This window comes from Sander vitreus, chromosome 3 (assembly GCF_031162955.1).
Source record: "Sander vitreus isolate 19-12246 chromosome 3, sanVit1, whole genome shotgun sequence".
In the NCBI taxonomy this organism is placed as follows: Eukaryota; Metazoa; Chordata; class Actinopteri; order Perciformes; family Percidae; genus Sander; species Sander vitreus.
The window spans coordinates 32,850,457-32,871,440 of NC_135857.1; the positions used below are offsets into that span (position 1 = coordinate 32,850,457).

The 20,984-nt window shown below is 42.8% G+C and overlaps 1 protein-coding gene across 1 annotated transcript in view; it reads right to left on the reverse strand.

Moving 5' to 3' along the window:
* Window positions 1-382: 382 nt before the first annotated feature.
* The window catches only part of pak1 (p21 protein (Cdc42/Rac)-activated kinase 1), a 71,872-nt gene continuing 51,270 nt past the window's right edge, over window positions 383-20,984 (reverse strand). The window contains exons 9-17 of the mRNA XM_078247060.1: window positions 19,478-19,588; window positions 15,537-15,600; window positions 13,860-13,908; window positions 11,462-11,574; window positions 6,557-6,674; window positions 5,966-6,065; window positions 5,238-5,434; window positions 4,222-4,359; window positions 383-3,320 (exon numbers count right to left, since the gene is read on the reverse strand). Of these exons, the coding sequence (XP_078103186.1) occupies window positions 3,234-3,320; window positions 4,222-4,359; window positions 5,238-5,434; window positions 5,966-6,065; window positions 6,557-6,674; window positions 11,462-11,574; window positions 13,860-13,908; window positions 15,537-15,600; window positions 19,478-19,588 (977 nt within the window). The 3' untranslated portion in view covers window positions 383-3,233. The remainder of the gene's footprint in view (window positions 3,321-4,221; window positions 4,360-5,237; window positions 5,435-5,965; window positions 6,066-6,556; window positions 6,675-11,461; window positions 11,575-13,859; window positions 13,909-15,536; window positions 15,601-19,477; window positions 19,589-20,984) is intronic.

Below are 20,984 nucleotides of genomic sequence, written 5' to 3' on the forward strand. Positions count from 1 at the left end.
CCATCAGACTGGTACTAAAGTAGTCTTGCACCTTTGAAACAGTTTAAGGCCAGAGGTACATAACACTACAGACAAGAAAAGAATGAAAATAACCAACAGCAGAAATCAAAGTGATAGTTTTGAATAGATGTTTTGGAAATGTTTTATTAACATTGCAGGTTTTTAAATCTGACGCTCCAGCGAATGACCGTGGCTGTTGATGGAAACTTTGGCTCTTGCAGGATTTGAACCTGTGACTGTGTTTTTTTTTTGTTTTTGTTTTTTTTTTCTGGCAAGAAAAGCTCGGTTCCTTTAATATGGCAGACTAAATCCAAAACAAATACTCAAATCTTTATATCCAAATCATCACTTTCTGACAAAAAAAAAAATAGTGAGTCTGTAAACAAAAGCTAAAACAGATTGCTGTCGTCTTTATTGAGTCAAGGCAGTATTTTTCTTCTCTTTTTTTTTTTTTGCACGTAAAATATACACCTTAATGTTCATACACCCAGGGTTCCTGGGGATTCAACAGTCCACCAGACAGGAAAAAACAATCCAATATTGTACCATTGTAGCAGTTATTGGTCTCATTTTTCTGAAAATATTATTAAGATATGATCTTTCCTATCGTACACAAGAGTCCTTCATGTACCGTCACTTTACGCTCCAGCATTGACACAACTCGTTTATTATTTTTCTTCTCTATCTTGAACGTACCATATAAAAAAAGGGTGGTTGACATGCACATTCTCTCCCTCGAGCCTGCAGACGCTAAAGTCCCAAAGCCGCAGATGGAGCGAGTTTGGCAGAATGGATTATGGGTAAACAGCTCATTTTTCACATCTTGTACATTTCTGAACAGGAGGCTGACTTGATTTTGGATTTGTGCAAGTAGAAAATCTGAGATGCTTCTCTTTAAATCCAACTTTTTAACACCTTATTAGATTCAAAAAGAGAATAGGAGTGATGTTTGGAGCTAAAGCTCATTTACTGCCGTCTACATCGGTCACTTGGAGGCAAGGATGTGACAATAAAGCTACTATTTCCTGCAGAAGACTTCATTTGTTTTTGTCGGTGTTACGCGGCTGTAACACAATACAGCTCTGATAAGAAAACATTGTAAATAAGATTAAAACAGGAGCTTCAATTCTCCGATTAGGTCTATCACCAGTCAGACGATGTTACAGGAGAGCAATGCTACTTCAGTGGAGTAATATTCATTTGTGTTAATTACACACAAAAACTAAAAACAGCTGCCTATATTCAAACTCAAATTCTCTCTCTCTCTCAGACTCTTCTGCTTGAGGACTGAGCATCTCTCAAAGGAAAGTTTAACAAGCAACAACCTGCAACCTGAGTCAGATTTTGGGCCCTGCAGGTACCTGTACACGGGGAAACACCAGTCCAACATCACCACCCGTAAATTATTTACAAAACCTAATAAAAGTTTAACGCTACAAAAGAAAATGTTGCTTTTCTCCTCGAAAGGTAAAACTCCAACAACACTTGCAGTATGTAGAACAACTTTATTGTTAGACACGCATTTCATGATAAACCTAGCCTGACGTGGTCATACTCAGACTCTAGTCAGAATCTGAGTCTGGTACCGCTCCACTGGGCTGTGATAATGGGGCGTTTCAACCGAACCAGGAAACGAAATGCCTCTGCACTCAATTGGATAGACCTCCAACCAATCAGAGCAACGGATAGACCTCCAACCAATCAGAGCAACGGATAGACCTCCAACCAATCAGAGCAACGGAGACAGACGTCACAGAAGCTGCGAGTCGAAGGCAGGCTACGACAGAGCAAAGGCAGAGGCGGCCGTTTCCGCGTCGTGTCGTCGGCGGACGGGTGTGGCGACGTGTTTACGTACGTGATGGCGGTTCTCTGTTCCTCTTTTAAAATGAATGCGCTGTCGATATCGTCTATGACAGACGCGATGGCGGAATCTACACGTCTCACTTCTCCAGCGGCAGCCGTCTTTGTTGTAAACGAATTCAACCCAAGCGCAAGACCAGACCGAACTTCCCGACATCAAATGTTGTGGGCGGGGCTGAGTTCGGCTGGCATCCACGCGATGATAAACCTTGTGAAGGCCACAAGCCGCAATGTGTTGGTCTAACAATCAAGTTGATCTCCATACAATACTACACGTGTTGCTGCAGTTTGACCTCTTCACTCTTACTCTTCTCCACGCACCTTGGAAGCAGGTGGAGTTATGCCGGAAATCCTTGCTGAGCTTTCTCCTGGAAAGACATCACGGAGCCAAAATGGCTGTTTTTGAACCTCCACTCAGCCTCCACCCAACTGTCCAAACTCTGTCCATCGATGGCCGCGGGTCTGCCAGTCTTTCCTCAACATAATTAATATTTAATATTCTCAAACTCACAGCTCACACTGCAGACAAAGTACCAAACCTCACCTGCTCCGTGTCAAAAACTACAGAAGGTTACGTTACAATCAACTTAATCAATATCCAAACACCCCCCTCCCCCCCATGACAAAATTACACACACACACACACACACACACACACACACACACACACACACTTAGATATGTTGATTTTAAAAATAAAAGTGTTGAAATGAAAATCAACAAATGCACTTTTAGATAGAAGTCGATGAAATAAGTCTGACTGAAACCCATAGACCCATGACACACACACACACACACACACACACACACACACACACACAGTCTGCAGCGAAGGGTGCTGGTTGGCTGTTGTGGTCCGGTGCTTTTACAAGGTAAGAAAACAAAAGATTAAAAAAAACGGAGTCTTTGGGCTCTGTTGAAGCACTCTCTCTCTCCCATATCGAGCTGTACGTGCGGGCTGAAGGGCTGAAGGGGCGGTGATGTAAGCGATGACGTCACACTTGATCAAAGATGATGTCATTCAGTTAGCCCTCCGTCTTCCTAATCGAGTCCAGTGGAGTGTCAAAAAACATTACAGGAAGGAACTACCCTTCTTTCTCCCTGTGAGGGTTGGCGGGGGGGGTGGTAATAGGGAGGTCAAGCTGGGGGTCAAAGGTCACGGGGTGAAGGGGCAGTCGTGCAGGTTACAAAAGAGAAAAAGAAGGAAGAGAAAGACTGTAGGCATTTGAAGGGTTAAGTAACCCAGACAGCAGCCTTCGCCGCCCTCCCATAACAAAGAAAAAAGACAGAGGAAGGAGGGATGGTAGACAGAGAAATAGAGAGAGAAATAGAGAGAGAGAGAGAGAGAGAGAGAATAATGAGTGCAAGGCTAGCTAGCGGTTGTTCTTGGCAGCCTCCTTAGCAGCCACAATGAGAGGAGTCAGACTGGAGAGAGGCTTCGCCACCTTCAGAAACTGATGCTGAGATAGGAGAAGAGGAGGGAAAGCGAGGATGGGAAAGAAAACGGAGGAGAGGGAAGAACAGGGAGGCGGAGAGAGGGAAGGAAGTGAAAAGAGGGGAGAGGGAAGAAGGAGAGAGGGAACAAGGAAGGGAAGGGAAGAATGGAGGAGGAGAGAAGAAAGAAATATTTCAGTTCACTGTTTATACACAGAAAACACAGATACTTTCTAAAATGAGTTTCATCATTTGAGAAAAATATGAATTAATCTAATTAAATAAATGGCTGTCATCATTTGTACAGGGACATTTCTGTCAATTATGCACAACTGTAGAAAGACTTTTTGTAAATAATCCCCCTCGTAAAGGGCTTTCTGACGGCAAGGTAAAGCAGTGAAACTGTTCTAACTATAGCATACATTTGAACTGACTAAAATACCTTCTAAATGTCTCCGTTTTAGGGGCTCCAAAACACCTGAGCAGTGTGGACGCGAGTCGTAAACGTAGCAAAAGTTCATGTGTTTTAATACAAAAGCGTAGTGGATGTAGCCCTAGACTGAAACAAGACAGAGGCCTAAGTCAAAACTGTGAAAAACTCACAGTACGTGCAGGCCTACACCACACACACACACACACACACACACACACACACACACACACACACACACACAATCAACCTTTAAACGATTACATCAGAGATTATATCATGGAATTACAGACCTCCTTCTGAAACAATATAAAGTCCCAGTTTCACCTCTCAGCTCTGAGTCATCTTACAGTTACACAACTCAGTTATAGCCTACCTCCATGTCTCGACACCTGCACACCTGTCTGTCTGCCTGTGAGTGTGCAGCTGAACCTCAAACACACACACACACACACACACACACACACACACACACACACACACACACACACACACACCTGCAGTAGCTCTTTAGCCGACCCTCTCTTCTCCACGTCCATCTCCAGACATCGGTTCAGGAAGTCTCTGAATATCGTCGACAGCTTCTCCGGGTTCTGCAGCTCTGGCGTACCGTTGGTTGCTATGAGATACAGCGCCTGGGCGACACATACACATGTGGGCAACATTTTAGTCTACATGAAGCACGTGAAGCACATGTAAGCATGCAAACGCATGCTTGAAACAACTACAGTATGTGCAGAAAATCGTTTTACTTTGGTGCCATCCAGTGGTGGTTTAAAGAATGACACTGAGGCTGAATTGTCTATTTTACACATATTAGTTGTGTTTTATGAAGATTATAGTAAGTTCATTCAGGAAGAATAGTCAGTCTGTCTGTCTGTCTGTCCCTCTCTCTCTCTCTAATATGGAGCGTCTACCCCAGTTCATGCAAACGCAAAAGGTCAAATTTCAAGCCAATAGGAACACGTGGTATTGATGGTGGTGGTAAATATTCATGAGAAAGGACAAGTTTGTGAACGGGCAACACAGATTTTGATAATGAACAACTAACCACACTACACACTGGACCTTTAACTAACATTAGGTTGGAGACCTAATCTATCTGTTGAGGCAGACTAATGAAAATGACACCACCGAAACCAGCAGTCAGCCCGACCGGCGGTGAGAAGTTCGTAACATTAGATTCGGTTCATCAAAGACGCTAGCAAAGCACCACAGGATAGAAAGTAAGCAGCCGAAACATCAGATTTTAACGTTACGGCTGAAAATGCCAACAGTAATTGTCACAATTCCACTCAACTGCCATTTGGCCTCCCGAAAGTGATTGCTGTGTTAGCGCGGCGTCGCAGTGATTCAGCATACTGTCTGCAGACCAATATGATACTGTATTTAATAAATGTATTTGTGTAGGGTACTTACTGCCAATCTGTTTTTATAATTTTCTGAAAAAGTAATGCTTTTGCAGCTTTCATAGCTTCTCCCATCACTCAGCCTTCAGCAAACATGATCTCACCCTGAGTGGATTTTCATTCAGGTAGGGCGGCTCCCCCTCCACCATCTCTATGGCCATGATGCCCAGGGACCAGATGTCCACTTTGGGGCCGTAGGCTTTACGCGTCACCACCTCTGGAGCCATCCAGTACGGAGTCCCGACCATGGTGCTGCGTTTACTCTGCTCCGGAGTGATCTGGGCGCAGAACCCAAAGTCAGCTGTGAGGAGGAGAGAGAACAAAATGAGTCCATGGATTCACAATATTTTGATTCACATGCTCATAATTAACCATCAGTTTGTAAAGTTATCTGATGTATTCAAAACGTTGTGCACTTTTTCACACTGAGGACAAGAAAACTGGAAAATAGCGCTCCAACAGAAATATTTGACCTCCTGAAAAAAGCTCAGGTTTTCCCTTTTATTGTTTAAATCAAACATTTACCGTTTCATAAATCTAATGTCTATGGAAATATAAAGGATCATGGATGCAAACTATATAATAGCTTGCGTAAATCCCAATAAATATAACGTTTTATCAACTACCCATACATTTTTCCACACAGTGGTTAAACAGACTGAACTGGTCACAATAAAACCAGAGCTCCCCCTGCTGGTCAGGACAAGCAACTACAGCAACAACCCTAAACACCAAGCTTACTACAAAGCAAGCAGCAGTACACCACAGATTACAAAGACGTGATTCATATTATATAATAAATATGACATGATGTCAGCTGTTGTGGACTGACTGAGTTTGACGGAGCCGTCCATGCCCAGCAGGATGTTGTCGCTCTTAATGTCTCGATGGATGACCTGGTTCGAGTGGAGAAACTCCAACGCCTGGAGACACTGGAGACACACAGACAGAGTCAGACAGACGGACAGACAGAGACAGACAGACAGACAGACAGCGAGAGAGACACAGAGAGACAGGCAGAGATAGACAAAGACAGAGAGAGACAAACAGTGAGAGAGAGAGACAGACAGAGACAGCGAGAGAAACACAGACAGAGAGACAGTCAGACAGCGAGAGAGACGGACAGAGGCAGAGAGGGACAGACAGACAGACAGGAAGACAGACAGCGAGAGAGAAAGACAGACAGATGGACGGACGGACAGACAGCGAGAGAGACAGACAGACAGACAGGGATCACTTTGAAACATGGTGAAACATTGCAGAAACCTCAAAACATGACATGTAAAAGTCTGAGTCTGGCCTTTCACAATGAATAATTGATTAGTTGATTGACAGAAAATGATCAACTGTTTTGGGAATATCAAAGTATGTGTGGTTATCTTTCTTTTCATTTCCAAGCAGAATGGCGCCTCAGGTCTCTTACCTCTCTGCACACGGCAGCGATCTGGGCTTCGTCCATGCAGGTTTCTGTGACGACGTCGGTCAGCGAACCTCCGGCCAAGTACTCCATCACCACCCACAGCTCGTCACCCACCAGGTAACTACGGAAAACGCCAAGAAATACCAGTATTTACAGTATATAAATGATATGACTTGAAATCTGCTTCAGACCTAGACGGGACCATTTTTCAATAGAGGGTAAATTTGTTGCAGGGGGTCAGAAAATGTGTAAATATTAGTGCTGTCAGTTAAACGCGTTATTAACGGCGTTAACGCAAACCCATTTTAACGGCGTCCATTTTCTTATCGCGAGATTAACGTTCTTTTTGGCCTAGTAAATTTTGTAGTTTTTTTCACATGCTGTTGCAACAACTAGTAACGTTAGAAAAACTACAACACCACACCGGATCTAGCTAGACCGGAAACAGAACAACAGGCACGCCACACACACTTGTTGTTTGGGCTTGCTAGCCGGCCAAAGAGTAGCAGGCTAACGTTACGTTTTGAGTGGATGGCGAGTGTGAGACTCCGAAATGGATGCCAGTAAGATTCTGAATGGAAAGTTTACTTTTAAAAAGTTGCCAAATGGTTCCATTGACAAGACCAAAGTGATGTGTGTGTTTGGTCGTTGTGAACTGAGCTCTCATCGCAGCACGTCCAGTCTGAAATACCACTTGATGGCCGAACACACAGCTGATGTGAATTCTCAGCCCCCTTGTTAAAGCCAGGCGACAATGGATGACTTCAGACCATAAACTGTATATTAATATTAACAGTCTATGCTTCAGACAGAAGCACATGGATACCACAACTAAGAGCAAACTTAAAAAAACATTTGCACAAAGCAAGCCGATCCACTTTTTCATGTTGATTAAAAAAAAAGATAAAATGATGGGCCGACAGCGCTGTGGAGACAGGGTCTGGCTACACCACAGATATATTCTGGGATAGGAGGAAAAGACGTTTTGGGTTGTTTGCATTTCTTAAAAACAATCACGATTGCCTTGGGCGGCGCTAAGCTCCGGACGCAGCAATCGTGGCGTAGCGAAGGGATTTTGAGAAGGACAACACACAGAGAGCGGAAGGGGAGGGCCAAAGCTTGACCTTCGGCGCGTGAAGTCAGACTTTATCCTGGAAATGTACTTCTGTTGAACCAGATTAAAAAGGTCCTTTCAGACGTTGAAAAATAAATACGACCTCACGTTGTGTCAATTATGTTTACACACTGCCACCGAACATTTCGTCCATTATTTATATAATTCAGAACTGCGTGTTTTCGCATCCGTAGCAAGCATTTTGATGTGTTTTGACAAGGAGAAGGAATGAGCTCTACTGTCAACAGGTCAGATGGGAATATTCAGAAAGATGATGATGAGGAAGAGGAGAATGGAAGAGGGGAAGATGATGGAACGCAGCCAGAAAAGGAGAGCAACAGTGTAGTGACGGAGACAGAGAGCGAGGGCAGCGTAGCTCTTTCAGGTACAGAGGAATGAAGCGAGGGAGAAGGAGAGAGAGGCCGAGCCAAAGCAGCATCACATTTTGTATTGTTTTGGGAAATTTGCGCAATAGATTCATTAATACGCATCGGACTCACTGTATGAGGTTTCTTTGCGTGACTAATTTTAAAGGAAGAAAGATATGAAAACATGCATTCAAAAGTTTCAGACTCAGTGTGCAAAGGACCTATACAGGAAGCGTGATTTATGGTTCTGCGGAGAGTCCACGCAGAGCTTTCGCCGTAGACTACGTAAGTGGCCTGATGTTTATACTTGTGCGTTGGTGTGTGTGGAGCCGGCGCGCGTGTGTGTGTGTGTGTGTGTGTGTGTGTGGGGAGTGTGTGGTAGAGCGAGGAAGAAGTGAGAGAGTGATGGCATTTAGCTTCGGAGCGAGTAGCGACTCTAGAGTCATAGTGAGAGAAACAAAGTGTCTCCTCCTGTTCTTTCTGACCACGGTGGGAAATCTGGAGCGGGAGAAGTTAACCCTCTCCTTGATTTAATGTTGGTTACGGAGAAGGAGAGCCAGGAAATGAGTCGGGGGAAATGCAACGCTACCAAGCCACGGCCGAGAGGTGCACGTCAGGCTACGGCGTAGGGTCTGGTGTAGGTTCGTGTCTCCACGTTCCTTCCTTAGTCGTTCGTAAACATTGTGGTTTAAGTCTCGTCTATTGTATTCTGGTTTTGGAGGTTCAGGTGTTGCCTTTTCTTGGCTTTATGCTGTAAAGCACTATCTAAACCTTATTCACAGAGCACTTTCTAAACAAAGTGTATTATAAGTAGTAGTATTAGATGGGTCACACTTTACTAGCTGTGATTGGTCAGTTTTAGAGTTCCATGAAGCATCATTGATTAAAGGGTAGTTGATGATAGTTGGACATGCATTTAACAGCATTTAGAAATATAAAAATAGACAATAGCATTCTTTTGTCAGTCCTGTAAACACACACACACACACACACACACACACACGCACACACACAGTAAATCAGAAGCTGTTAAAATGTGGTTTCCACAGGGATGACGGCAGCATCACCAGTCTTGCATGTGACTCTAAATATCTCTCAAGACAAACAGGTAACTACGGTAACCAGACATCCCCCCCCCGTAGGCCCTGGCATGGCAACAGCAACAGTGAACTAAAAAGTCTCTCATTATTGGTCAGATTTCAAAGCTCAGCGGCGTTTCCACCAATCTTGAAACATCTGGAACGTCACAAAGGTGTTTGCCAGGTTTCCAGGGAACGTTTGACAACTTCACATTTGACTTATTTTACAGCAGACTGTGTGTTTTTAAACTTTTTTCACATATTTACGGCATTCAATACATTTTTTTCGCCAGAAATGCAAGATTCAGGGCACTTTCACACTCTTTAGGTAGACTCTGTGCGATTCTGGGTGAAGTTGCAACAACACTGGTGCATTTGTCATTTGGTTCAGTCAGCGCTCACACTACACTTTGTTAAACGCACCATTGTTAAAGGTGCTAAAGATCCAGGACTTAGCCAAAGAATTTGAACATCAACAACTTCTCAGTCCCTCCCCCCTTTCTGCTAAAGCCCAAAATGGTCTCCTAAGCCCCTCCCCCCACAAGGGAGAATGAATGCGTGTGCATGAGCAGTGATTGACACACAGTTACAACCCCCCCCCTCGCCCTGATTGGTGCAGCTGAACAATTAGACACGCCCCCTGACCCTGATTGGTGCATCTAAACAGGGAGCTGTGGATTTTTGCAAATCTCACTACAGGCTGTAGGTGGAGCCAGAGGAGCTGGATTTCTTTTTTAATGACCTGCTTCATGTAGTTCTACTGGAACATTTTCAGTCAGTTTCAGCAAATATGACAGAAAGTTAGTTTTCTAAATCTTACCTACTGCACCTTTAACAAATGTCACAAGGTGGAAACATCGCCGGTCTATTGGATAGAATATCTGAGTAAAACTTGCCGACCCTTCCGGTCTCAGAATTAATGGAGCAACACCAAATTTATAACGCCTTGGGTTTTTTTTCTTCTGGTTTTGCTTTAGTGTTTAGCTTAGTGTTTAGCGAGCAGAATGAGAAGCTGACAGACAGCGAGAGAAGAAGAGAGAGATGGTGATGTGTTGTCACACAGACGACCAGCGACGTATGGTCATAATAAGGTTATGGATCTGAGAGTCATCATCTCGTATATCATATACGAGACCGTATGCTGGGTGCAGTTGGAAGTAGGGTTGGGTATCGTTTGGGTTTTTTCCGATACCGCTGCTAAAGCGATACTTTTAAAACGGTGCCGGTGCCTTAACGGTGCCTGAACCGATACTTTTTAATAAAGTTAAAAAGTGACTTGTTTATTGCTAAAGATTTCATAATAATGTAATAACTATAACTTATAACAATAACTTATTTCACCAGTAAATTGCTGTTGAATGACAAAAACAACCACCAGATGGGAAAAGGGTATTTTACAATAACTTTGAATGCACCGTGAGGCTACCTGTTTCAAGTGAACGCACCGTCTGTGTTGTTTAATTCGGCAGCTGCTGCGCTGCAGAGCAGACTGTGACGTCCCGCTGTTGGAGTCCTCTCCAGTGAAATACAGTCACACTTTTACACTGTTTAACATTAGCTGTCAGCATTTTAACCGTGTTTAATCCAGCTGCAAGCTAAAGGTAGGCTAACGTTACCTGCTGTCAGGTGTAGTGTAAAGTCAGACACCGAAATGAGGCACTGAAATTTTCGTTATTCGGTCTTGTTACTACCATTTACGTCGGCACCCAACCCTAGTTGGAAACAAACGGAGAGCCTCGTGTTCAAGCATACCAGAGTTTGGTTGGCACCAGAGTTTGAAAAAAGTGCTCCAGGGTTCTGTTAAAACAGACCAACCAGCTCAGGTGTGAAATAACTCTAAATAAAAGGATCTCAGCTGTCTGTGAACCTGCTAAATCTAAAGATAATCCTCCAACTTTTAGAGCTGCAGCCTCCGGAAAGGTTTGCCTGCTGGAAGTGCTGTTACAGGATCTATCATCTGTCTTCAATCCATGTAATTATGTGTGTGTGTGTGTGTGTGTGTGTTCTTGTTTAACTACATTCGTGGGGTCCAAAAACCGGGGAATACAGTATACTTGTGGGGTCCGGGCAGCTTTGTGGGGCCAAAATGTTGGAGCCCACAACTTTAAAGGGCTGTTTGAGGGTTAAGACTTGGTTTTAGGATTAGGGTTAGAATTAGGTTATGGTTAGGGTGAGGGTAAGGGTTAAGGTTAGGCATTTAGTGGTGATGGTTAAGGTTAGGGTAAGGGCTAGGGAATGCATTATGTCAATGATGGGTCCCGACAAAGATAGTGAGACACACTGTGTGTGTGTGTGTGTGTGTGTGTGTGTGTGTGTGTGTGTGTGTGTGTGTGTGTGTGTGTCTAACCTGTCCAGGTAGTTGACTATGTTTGGGTTCTTATTTTCCCTCATCACCAGAATCTCATTGATGATCAGTTCCTTTTTCGGCTGCTGCTGCAGGTTCATCTGTTTAATGGCAACCTGAGGAAAAAAAGAGAAATCTTCGACTTCCCACTTTCTCATATTCACGCAAATAAATCAACACAGATTTGAAAAGAAACCAGGAGCAAAAAGAGAGAAAGTGGGGTAGAGATGCACTGATTAGTCGATTACGATTAGTCGATCGACAGAAAAATAACTATTATGATAATGAATTCATATGTTTGAGTAATGCATGTAAAAACAACAGAAGATGCTGTTTTCAGCCTCTCAAATATGGATTTTTTTTTGCCCTTTTTTTGTTGTATATCATAGTGAACTGAATATATTTGGGTTCTGGACAAAACAAGACATTTAAAGACATCACCTTGGACTTTAAAAAACTGTGATGGACAGTTTTCACTATTTTCTGACGTTTTATAGACCAAACGATTAATTGATTAATCATGAAAATAACAAAAAGAAAGAAAGACAGACAGACCGGTTTATCAAAAGAAAAAGGGGGAATAAAAAATGGACAGAAATACCTAAATCTGAAGGCAGTGAAACGGTTGACAGGCAGCGCAGCCGGACAGACATTAAATGTGAGCACACCAACTAATCCTCGGAGAGGGAAACTGCGCCGGATTATCCTGACAGGCGAGCTGAGCTCCTTTAAAATTAACCTGGAAGTCACTGCTGTTGAAGCCAGACTTCAATCCAGTTACTGCCACAATGTTCTCACTGTGCAAACTCCAGCTGACCTGCTGCTCTCTTCCCTCAGAGTCTCTTTGCTCCAGTTTTACCTGATTAAAGGCCGACACGCTGGATGAACCTACGTTTCCTTCAAACTTCCTGTTTTACTTTAACATCCAGCATCTTCTCTAACCTCTCTGAACTTAAAAAAAAAAGGCATTCAGTTTAAACTTTATTCCTTCATAAATTTGCAATAAAACCTTTTAGTCGGTGAAAAACAATTTAACTCACTTCAGCATCACGGTTTAACTTAATTATTTTTTTTTTTTATAGACTATGGCCTTTCAGCTAACACTTAGGGCCCTATTTTAACGATCTAAGCGCACGGCTTGAAGCGCCTGGTGCAGGTGCGTTTAGGGCGTGTACAAATTCACATTTGCTAGTTTGACGGCGGTAAAAAGGGTCCGTGCGCCGGCCGCATGGTTCAAAAGGGTCGTACTTAGTGTCTTCATTAAATCAGAGGTGTGTTTTGGGCGTAACACGCAATAAACCAATCAGAGATCATCTCCCATTCCCTTTAAAAGCCAGGGGCGTTTGGACCTTGGAGCATTGCTGTTATGATGGAGGATTTGCACCGTAATATTTTTATTTGTAATCTTCTGCATGTGTGTGTGCTGCTGTGCGTCCCTGTGTGTGTAACAAGCATAGTGTGCGCACGCTGTGCATGAGCCTAGGAGCATTTTACTAATGCTCTGTTAAAATAACAATGAAATGCTGCGTTATTGACCTTAGACCAGGTTTTTGTTGGTCAATGGCACGATCACTTCCCGCTGCCTCAAGATAGCAATACTCCCAGAATGCACCTGAACACACCTCCCTGTGAAACCAGCACGCCCAGAATGCACCTGAACACACCTCCCTGTAAGACCAGCACGCCCAGAATGCACCTGAACACACCTCCCTGTAAGACCAGCACGCCCAGAATGCACCTGAACACACCTCCCTGTAAGACCAGCACGCCCAGAATGCACCTGAACACACCTCCCTGTAAGACCAGCACGCCCATAGGCGCAAAGATCGGCGCAGGTGCATTTGCTATTTAAACGACGTGGACGCTGGACGGGAAATTGATGTCGGTCTTAAACTAACAAAGACACTTGTGTTGGGCTTTGCGCTGCACCGGGTGCAGGATAGGGCCCTTAAACTGAAGCAAAATACCCCAAATCCAAAAGTTTTTGCCTGTAGTGTCTTCCATCAGTCCCCAAATATTAAAGGTAAAAAAACCAAAAAAAAACAGACAGTAGTGTTTTCCTCTTTTGCTAATTCATCATTGGTGTTAAGAAGGATTGGAACCAGAATCAGTCTTTTCAAAAATCGGATCATTCTGTGAGATTTGTAGCCATTTTAGCAGCATGTCCACCATTTCTGTCCAAACTGAAATATCTTAATAATTATTGGATGGATTGCAATAAAATTACAGAACATGGACGCCAGTAAGTACAGCCTGTGTTGAAGTTTTAATCTTGTTAATTAACATGCTCCTGTATTCCCTTTGTAACCAATGAGCATGGCTGTAAGCTGAAGGAGGATGGAGAACAGAGGGATGTAGGAAGGAGACTAAACTAATATGGAGGATGAGAAATGAAACTGACCTCCTGTCCTGTAGCGATGTCTATAGCTGTGTACACCGTCCCAGACGCCCTGAAAACAGACAGCAGTTAAACATCACGTCATCGTAAACCTTTTCATTTATTTATTTATTTAAGGTCTAGAAAAACTTGCTTTTTGACTTGAACTTGATCCAAAAGACTTCTACCGTGTTATCAGATGCAAACTCTGGGTTTAGCAGAATTGTAGAATATTATTCTTTTGTTTGTAGGATGAACTGAGGTTTGAGTTGTGGATGTGGGGAAAAAAAGACATTTGAGGACGTCATGTTGAGCTTTGGGATACACTGATCCACATTTCACACAATCTTCTGAAATTTAATTAAACGACCTATAAATTGATTGATCAAGGAAATAATGGACAGATTATTCGACAATGTAAGGTATCGTTCGATGCAGCCCTTATATAGCCTGGTTGACACCAGACCCTTGTCAGTTGTAACTGAGAGCGGGTCTGGGGAAGCTTCATTCATAGCCCATTTCCAAAGGGGCGTCACCAGCGGATGCCACTCAAATGCCTCTGGGCGCAATTGGATAGTCCTTCAACCAATCAGACCAACGATCCAGGTGACGTAGCAGCGACAGCGGCATCAACAGGTTGCTGCACTTCGGTGGCCGTCATGTTGAATGTAAACAAAAAGCTGCTTTCCGTCGCTGCGTATCGTCATCGTGTAAAGCCCGCCTCAACAGTTGCGATTGGTGCCTCGATTTGGAAACATTGGAAATGAGCGTGAATTAGCTCTTGGCCAGACTGACTTGCAGAGCAAATCAGTCGGGGGGCATTTTTTTCTAATACGCCGCACTTTCGCCGCATAAATTGCTGATTTCCGCGCAAAATATGCGGGGCTTGCATGATTTCATAATCCCCGCATTTTCGTTGCAAAAAAGTCACATATATCTTAGCAGAAAGTTGAAAAATGTTGTTTACTTCACACAAGAGCAGCTATTTTCCCCTGTTGCCATGGGAACGTTATGAAGTGACGTAATTACGCGACGTGAACATCATCGAAAAGCTGCCGATGAAGCCACGATGAAACCACAGTTTTTAAGAAAACGTGCCGCATAATCAAGGATTTTTGCCCGCAACAATCACAAAAAAACTAATTTTTCTGGAAGGACTGCAAATATGGCGTCATTTCCAACGGGGAAGGGGGGGCATGTCCCCCCCACTTTTCAAAATCCTGTTTGTGTCCCCACCCACTTTCAAATTAGTTTGATATTATTTTATTTATAATATATAAATATGTCTGTGATTGGCCCCTATTTTGGGGTAACTACCGTTTTTTTCAACCTGGACCCTATTTTTCTGTGTTTGTGTCTACGTGACCGATGGGAACAACAATCTTCGACACTGGTCCAGTATTAAGAGATCGCTGCAGTCGGCAGCACAGAAACAAGCTAGTTTAATAGCCTACTATTCTTTCTGGCATAATTGCATTATGGTCAACTTAATGATTTCCTGGATTTTGTATCACCATAGTCCCTATAAATGTTTGTAGAAATGCAGGAAATGGGATTCAAATCGAAAACATTTTCCTGGCGGAGGACCCCCAGACCCCCTGTTTTATGCCCCCCCCACTTCTCAAACCAAAGTTACACCGTTGGTTGAGTGACTAAACCAATCACAAGAGAGTTGACAGCCACAGCAGATTCATGACTTACCCCTGTCCGATCTTCTCAAAGCGTGTATACTTCTTCTTGGGGTCTCCCACACTTACGATCGTCCCTGAGTTAAAGAACGACAGAAAAAGAGGCAAACGATGATTACTGACTGAAGGAAACAAATGGTAACGTACGTAGAGAAATAAAAGCTGGCCCTATGATCCACAGCTCTATAGTATGTAACGTGTTCTTCTCAATGAACCACTGAATCTGAATGGATACAACAGTCAGGTGACTTTCTATCCATCCAAACTCGATGTCGATCACACTCAGGTCAGTGCAGCATGCTGACAGGGAGAGAGAGAAAAGAGGAGGAACATCTGAGGGAAAAGATGGAGAGAGGAACGAAGGATGAAAAACAAAACAGGTCAGAAACTACACGGAAATGCAAAGAATTCAAGAAAAAGTTTTAAAAAATAGACAATTCAGGAAGAAAAAAGGTGATGAACAAAAAAAGAAAAGAAAAACTGAGACAGCTGGGACACAAAGACTGAACAGAAAAAGAAAAATCAAGAAGGAAAGAAAGAATGAGAGAAAGAAAGAGAAAGAGAGAGAAAGAGAGAGAAAGAGAGAGAAAGAGAAAGAGGGAGAGAGAGAGAGAAAGAAATAGAGAGAAAGAAAGAAAAAGAAAGAAAGAGAGAGAGAGAAAGAGAAAGAAAGAGAGAGAGAGAAAGAAAGAGAGAAAGAAAGAAAAAGAAAGATAGAGAGAGAGAGAAAGAGAAAGAAAGAGAGAGAGAGAAAGAAAGAGAGAAAGAAAGAAAGAGAGAAAGAAATATAGAGAGAGATAAAGAAAGAGAGATGAAGGAAGGAAGGAAGGAAGAGAGAAAGGAAGGAAGAGAGGAAGGAAGGAAGGAAGGAGCTGCAGCAGCAGTTGAGTAATCAGAGTCCACAGGAGGAAAGTGATTAGAGGACCAAACTGGAGTCACTCTGTAACCACAGGAGACTGGACGATGGACAGAGAGAGGACGACCAATTAGACGTAAGGATTGGACAGTGGGGGGCGGGGACAGTGGATATCAGGTCTGTCAATCAGAGAAGCAGACAGACAGACGGGCAGAATCCTGGTCTTACCAGCAGAGGGAGATCTGAGCACATCTGGACAGGCGTGGGGCATGGTTTAAAAAATATACAGGCTTTCATTACAAATACACAACAACACATCTCAATATGGGGGAGAAGTTTGAATTATATATATATATATATATATATATATATATATATATATATATATATATATATGTTATTTTATTCTGAAGGGTTAGGGCATGATTTAAAAAGTATTCAGACTTTAAAAAATAAAGGTGCTAGACCTTCATCAGGCTTAATTTAGGTCTAGCATCAAAACATCAGAAGAACTGTTGCGAGATAGACAGTAGCGGTCGGGGAAAGATCGGTACAGCACATTTAATTTAACTTATTGGTACTAGAATAATAAAATCGATTGGCTTTTTCAGCCCACTAGATCACGTGTCAAACTCAAGGCTTGCGGTCCAAAACCGGCCCCTGGCAGATTTAGATCCGGCCCTCATAACAACTTAGGATCATAATAAAGTTTGGCCCACCTAGTTTTTGTCACTTTTTCCTAAGTTTTTGTCACTTTTGGCGCGTTTTCCAACTTTTTTCGACCTTTTTTCTTTAGATGGCTAAGTTACTTTTTTATGTCGACCAAGCTGTAAGTGAGAAGAGTATATGAGACATGTAGTAACACATTCAAAGTATTTGATTAAATAAAAAGATGATAATAAACTAAACATGTCAGGCTCTTGATGTGATTCTCATTTTCCAGTGTGGCCCTCAGTGAAACTGAGTTTGACACCGCTGCACTAGATGGTGCAGTTTTTTGTCAGGTGAAGTCAGCAGGGGCGAGCGTCAGCGTGCACGAGGAAGTTGCTAACAAAGATGTCGGCATCGGAGAAAGAAATCAGGAAAGCACGTTCCGCCTTAAATCAAATGTATGGATTTCTTTTTGGTAACAAGGAGTGGTACTAAATGGTAATAATATCATATTGTGACATACGTGTCGTGATAACATCGTATCGTGGGAGCTCTGGTGATTCCCAGTCCGTTTGTTTGCAACGTTTGACCCACTCGTCCCTCTCCCACGCACCTGTCTCATGAAATACACGCGCAAAGTATTCTTCTGTTCTGAGAGTCAGGCCGTTATGTAAAAACTAGACATGCACCCATTACAATTTTCTAAGCCGATTCCAATTTTTCAATGAGTTTCACCTGCCGATACCGATTTCATTTCTTCTAACCACTTTACAGCACACACAAACATTTATTTTCTATCTTTTCTTAAATAGAAAATTTTTTGAACAGATAATCGATCGCTATAAAATAGAACTATATAAATGATTCCTGGTGTGGGAAATTCACACACATCTAAAGGGCAATGTTATGGAAGAACCATTTCTTTCTTTTCACATCCAATACCCAACTAACAAAATGTGATATATTTAGCAAACTAAACTTCTGTGATTGTTAGAGTGCATGTCCGACAATAGCGCAGATACGCGCTTCACACCGCGAGCCACCCGGCGGTAGAGAAAGGAAAAAGAGACTCGCTGTCCGGAGTATAACTAGCCAGTGGAGATCGCGTGTGTGCATCCGTGACAACTGAAAGTCGTATAATTTATGTTGTCAGTTCATTTTTAGCCGGTGATTTCGTTGTTTGTGTTCTTCACGTGGCTGTTGATTCGATATGATGGCGATTGTTGAACGTCCTTGCTCACGTTTGTATTTTATGGGGCATTATTTACAAGCTACAGTAGTTACACTGCATTAAGATAATGTAGTTAATAGTGGGTTTATTGTTATTATTTGCTAGCCTATATATAATTCCTATGCATTGTGTATGGTAGCCTTTACAATGGTATTTATTTACAGCTTTTGACCGGCATAAAATCGGCATATGTCAGACTGACCAGCCGGTCACCAGTCATGGCCGATCACGTGAAAATCTTCCAATTCCGGTCACCGGCCGGTCAATCGGTGCATCTCTAGTAAAAACAGAGACACTTCTAGAAACTATACTTTTTAAACGGGATCATTTGAAGACTGTGAGACACTGCAGGCGTGATAACGTTATGTAACATCTTTTGCTTCCCACACTACACATCTCTGTGTGCTAAAGAACCATTATTTTAATCATGATATGGAAGCCTAAAAAAATAGTCTTTCTATGTGTAAAGAACTAGGTTTTCTACATATTATACATACAACAAAAGATTAGCTGACATCAGCACCAACCTGACTCGAGCCTAAAATAAATCCACACCCTCATCTGTGAGAGAAAAAGTGTGTATGTGTGAAGAGAAAGTGATGAAACAGCATGCCAAAAATAATCGGGTAAAATCATCGGGTCAAATGTGACCCGTTTTCTAAGTTTTTTTATATCAGAAAGCTCATTGTGGGACTGGCTCTAGTGGCTGTAATTCTGCACCAATGCTGAATTTTGGGAAAGAGACTTCAGATACAGTATTAGGGGACCACTAAGGTCTATATAAAAGAGACTTCAGATACAGTATTAGGGGACCACTAAGGTCTATATAAAAGAGACTTCAGATACAGTATTAGGGGGACCACTAAGGTCTATATAAAAGAGACTTCAGATACAGTATTAGGGGACCACTAAGGCCTATAAAAAAGAGACTTCAGATACAGTATTAGGGGACCACTAAGGCCTATATAAAAAGACTTCAGATACAGTATTAGGGGACCACTAAGGCCTATATAAAAAGACTTCAGATACAGTATTAGGGGGACCACTAAGGCCTATATAAAAGACTTCAGATACAGTATTAGGGGACCACTAAGGTCTATATAAAAGAGACTTCAGATACAGTATTAGGGGACCACTAAGGTCTATATAAAAGCATCCAAAGAGCACCATGTCATGGGACCTTTAAAAAAAGGTACAAGGTATGAATGAGCCTTACGTAGTTTCTCCAGGATCTCTTCGTCTGACATCTTCTTCTTCCTGGTTTTGTCCTGGGGGCGGGGCACAGAAGGCCCGGGGGCAGGACTCGCACTGGGAGGGCTGCTGGGAGCTCCTTCTGCAGGGGGAGGGTGAGGGAGGGGTGACAGCGGGCAGCAGCGGCTGCTGTCGGCGAGGAGATGGGGGAGGTTGCAGCATCTTTGGTCGGAGGAGGAGGTAGGGGCTCGATCACTGAGCGAGTGTATATCTGAAAGAATTTGTTAAAATAGATGAAATTAAAACGGTGTTAGACCAAAGTCCCAAACTGTGGGGTGATTGCACCCGAGACTTTGGAACAGGTTACCCCTGACATTCGCACAATTACAGACGCAGCTCTTTTTAAAGCGTAACTCTGCCATAATGAACCTAGGGGTTAATAACACGTGTGTACTGAGTCGACCGTTCTCTGGGATTTGTTTTCATGCTAATTGAATTGTTACCAGTTACCACCATAAACCAGTCAGATCGACTCAACCTTGTCTGATCTTAACTATTAGTCAAAGTTATTCATAATTTCAGCTTTTTTTAAACTCAAAAATGCAGGTTTATGTCATCAACATTAGGTCTATTGACCATGAATTTATAAAAGTGTTGAAAAAGTACAAATAAGTTTCATTTTTTGTCATTTTTATGCAGAGGACACACCCAGAAGCATTGTTATGGGAGCATCAGCATCAAAAAACGAAGCGATTTAAAAGGTCCCATGGCATGACATTTTCACTTTTATGGTTTTTTAACATTAATATCGTCCCCCAGCCTGCCTATGGTCCCCCCAGTGGCTAGAAAGACGGTGATAGGTGTAAACCCGAGCCCTGGGTATCCTGCTCTGCCTTTGAGAAAATGAAAGCTCAGATGGGCCGATCTGGAATCTTTCCCTTTATGACATCATAAGGGGGAAAGGTTACCTCCCCTTTCTCTGCTTTGCCTGCCCAGAAAAATTTGGCCCACCCATGAGAGAGAGAGAGACATCATGGCTTGCTGATGAGCAAAGTGGCAGTTGGTCAAGGCCACACCCTCACTCTCCACCTTGCCCCCTCTCTCCTCCTCAATAGCTGCAGACACAGAAATGGCACATACTAAGGAAAGCTCATTGTGGGACTGGCTCTAGTGGCTGTAATTCTGCACCAATGCTGAATTTTGGGAAAGAGACTTCAGATACAGCATTAGGGGGACCACTAAGGTCTATATAAAAAGAGACTTCAGATACAGTATTAGGGGACCACTAAGGTCTATATAAAAAGACTTTAGATACAGTATTAGGGGACCACTAAGGTCTATATAAAGAGACTTCAGATACAGTATTAGGGGACCACTAAGGTCTATATAAAAGAGACTTCAGATACAGTATTAGGGGACCACTAAGGTCTATATAAAAGAGACTTCAGATACAGCATTAGGGGACCACTAAGGTCTATATAAAAGAGACTTCAGATACAGTATTAGGGGACCACTAAGGCCTATATAAAAGA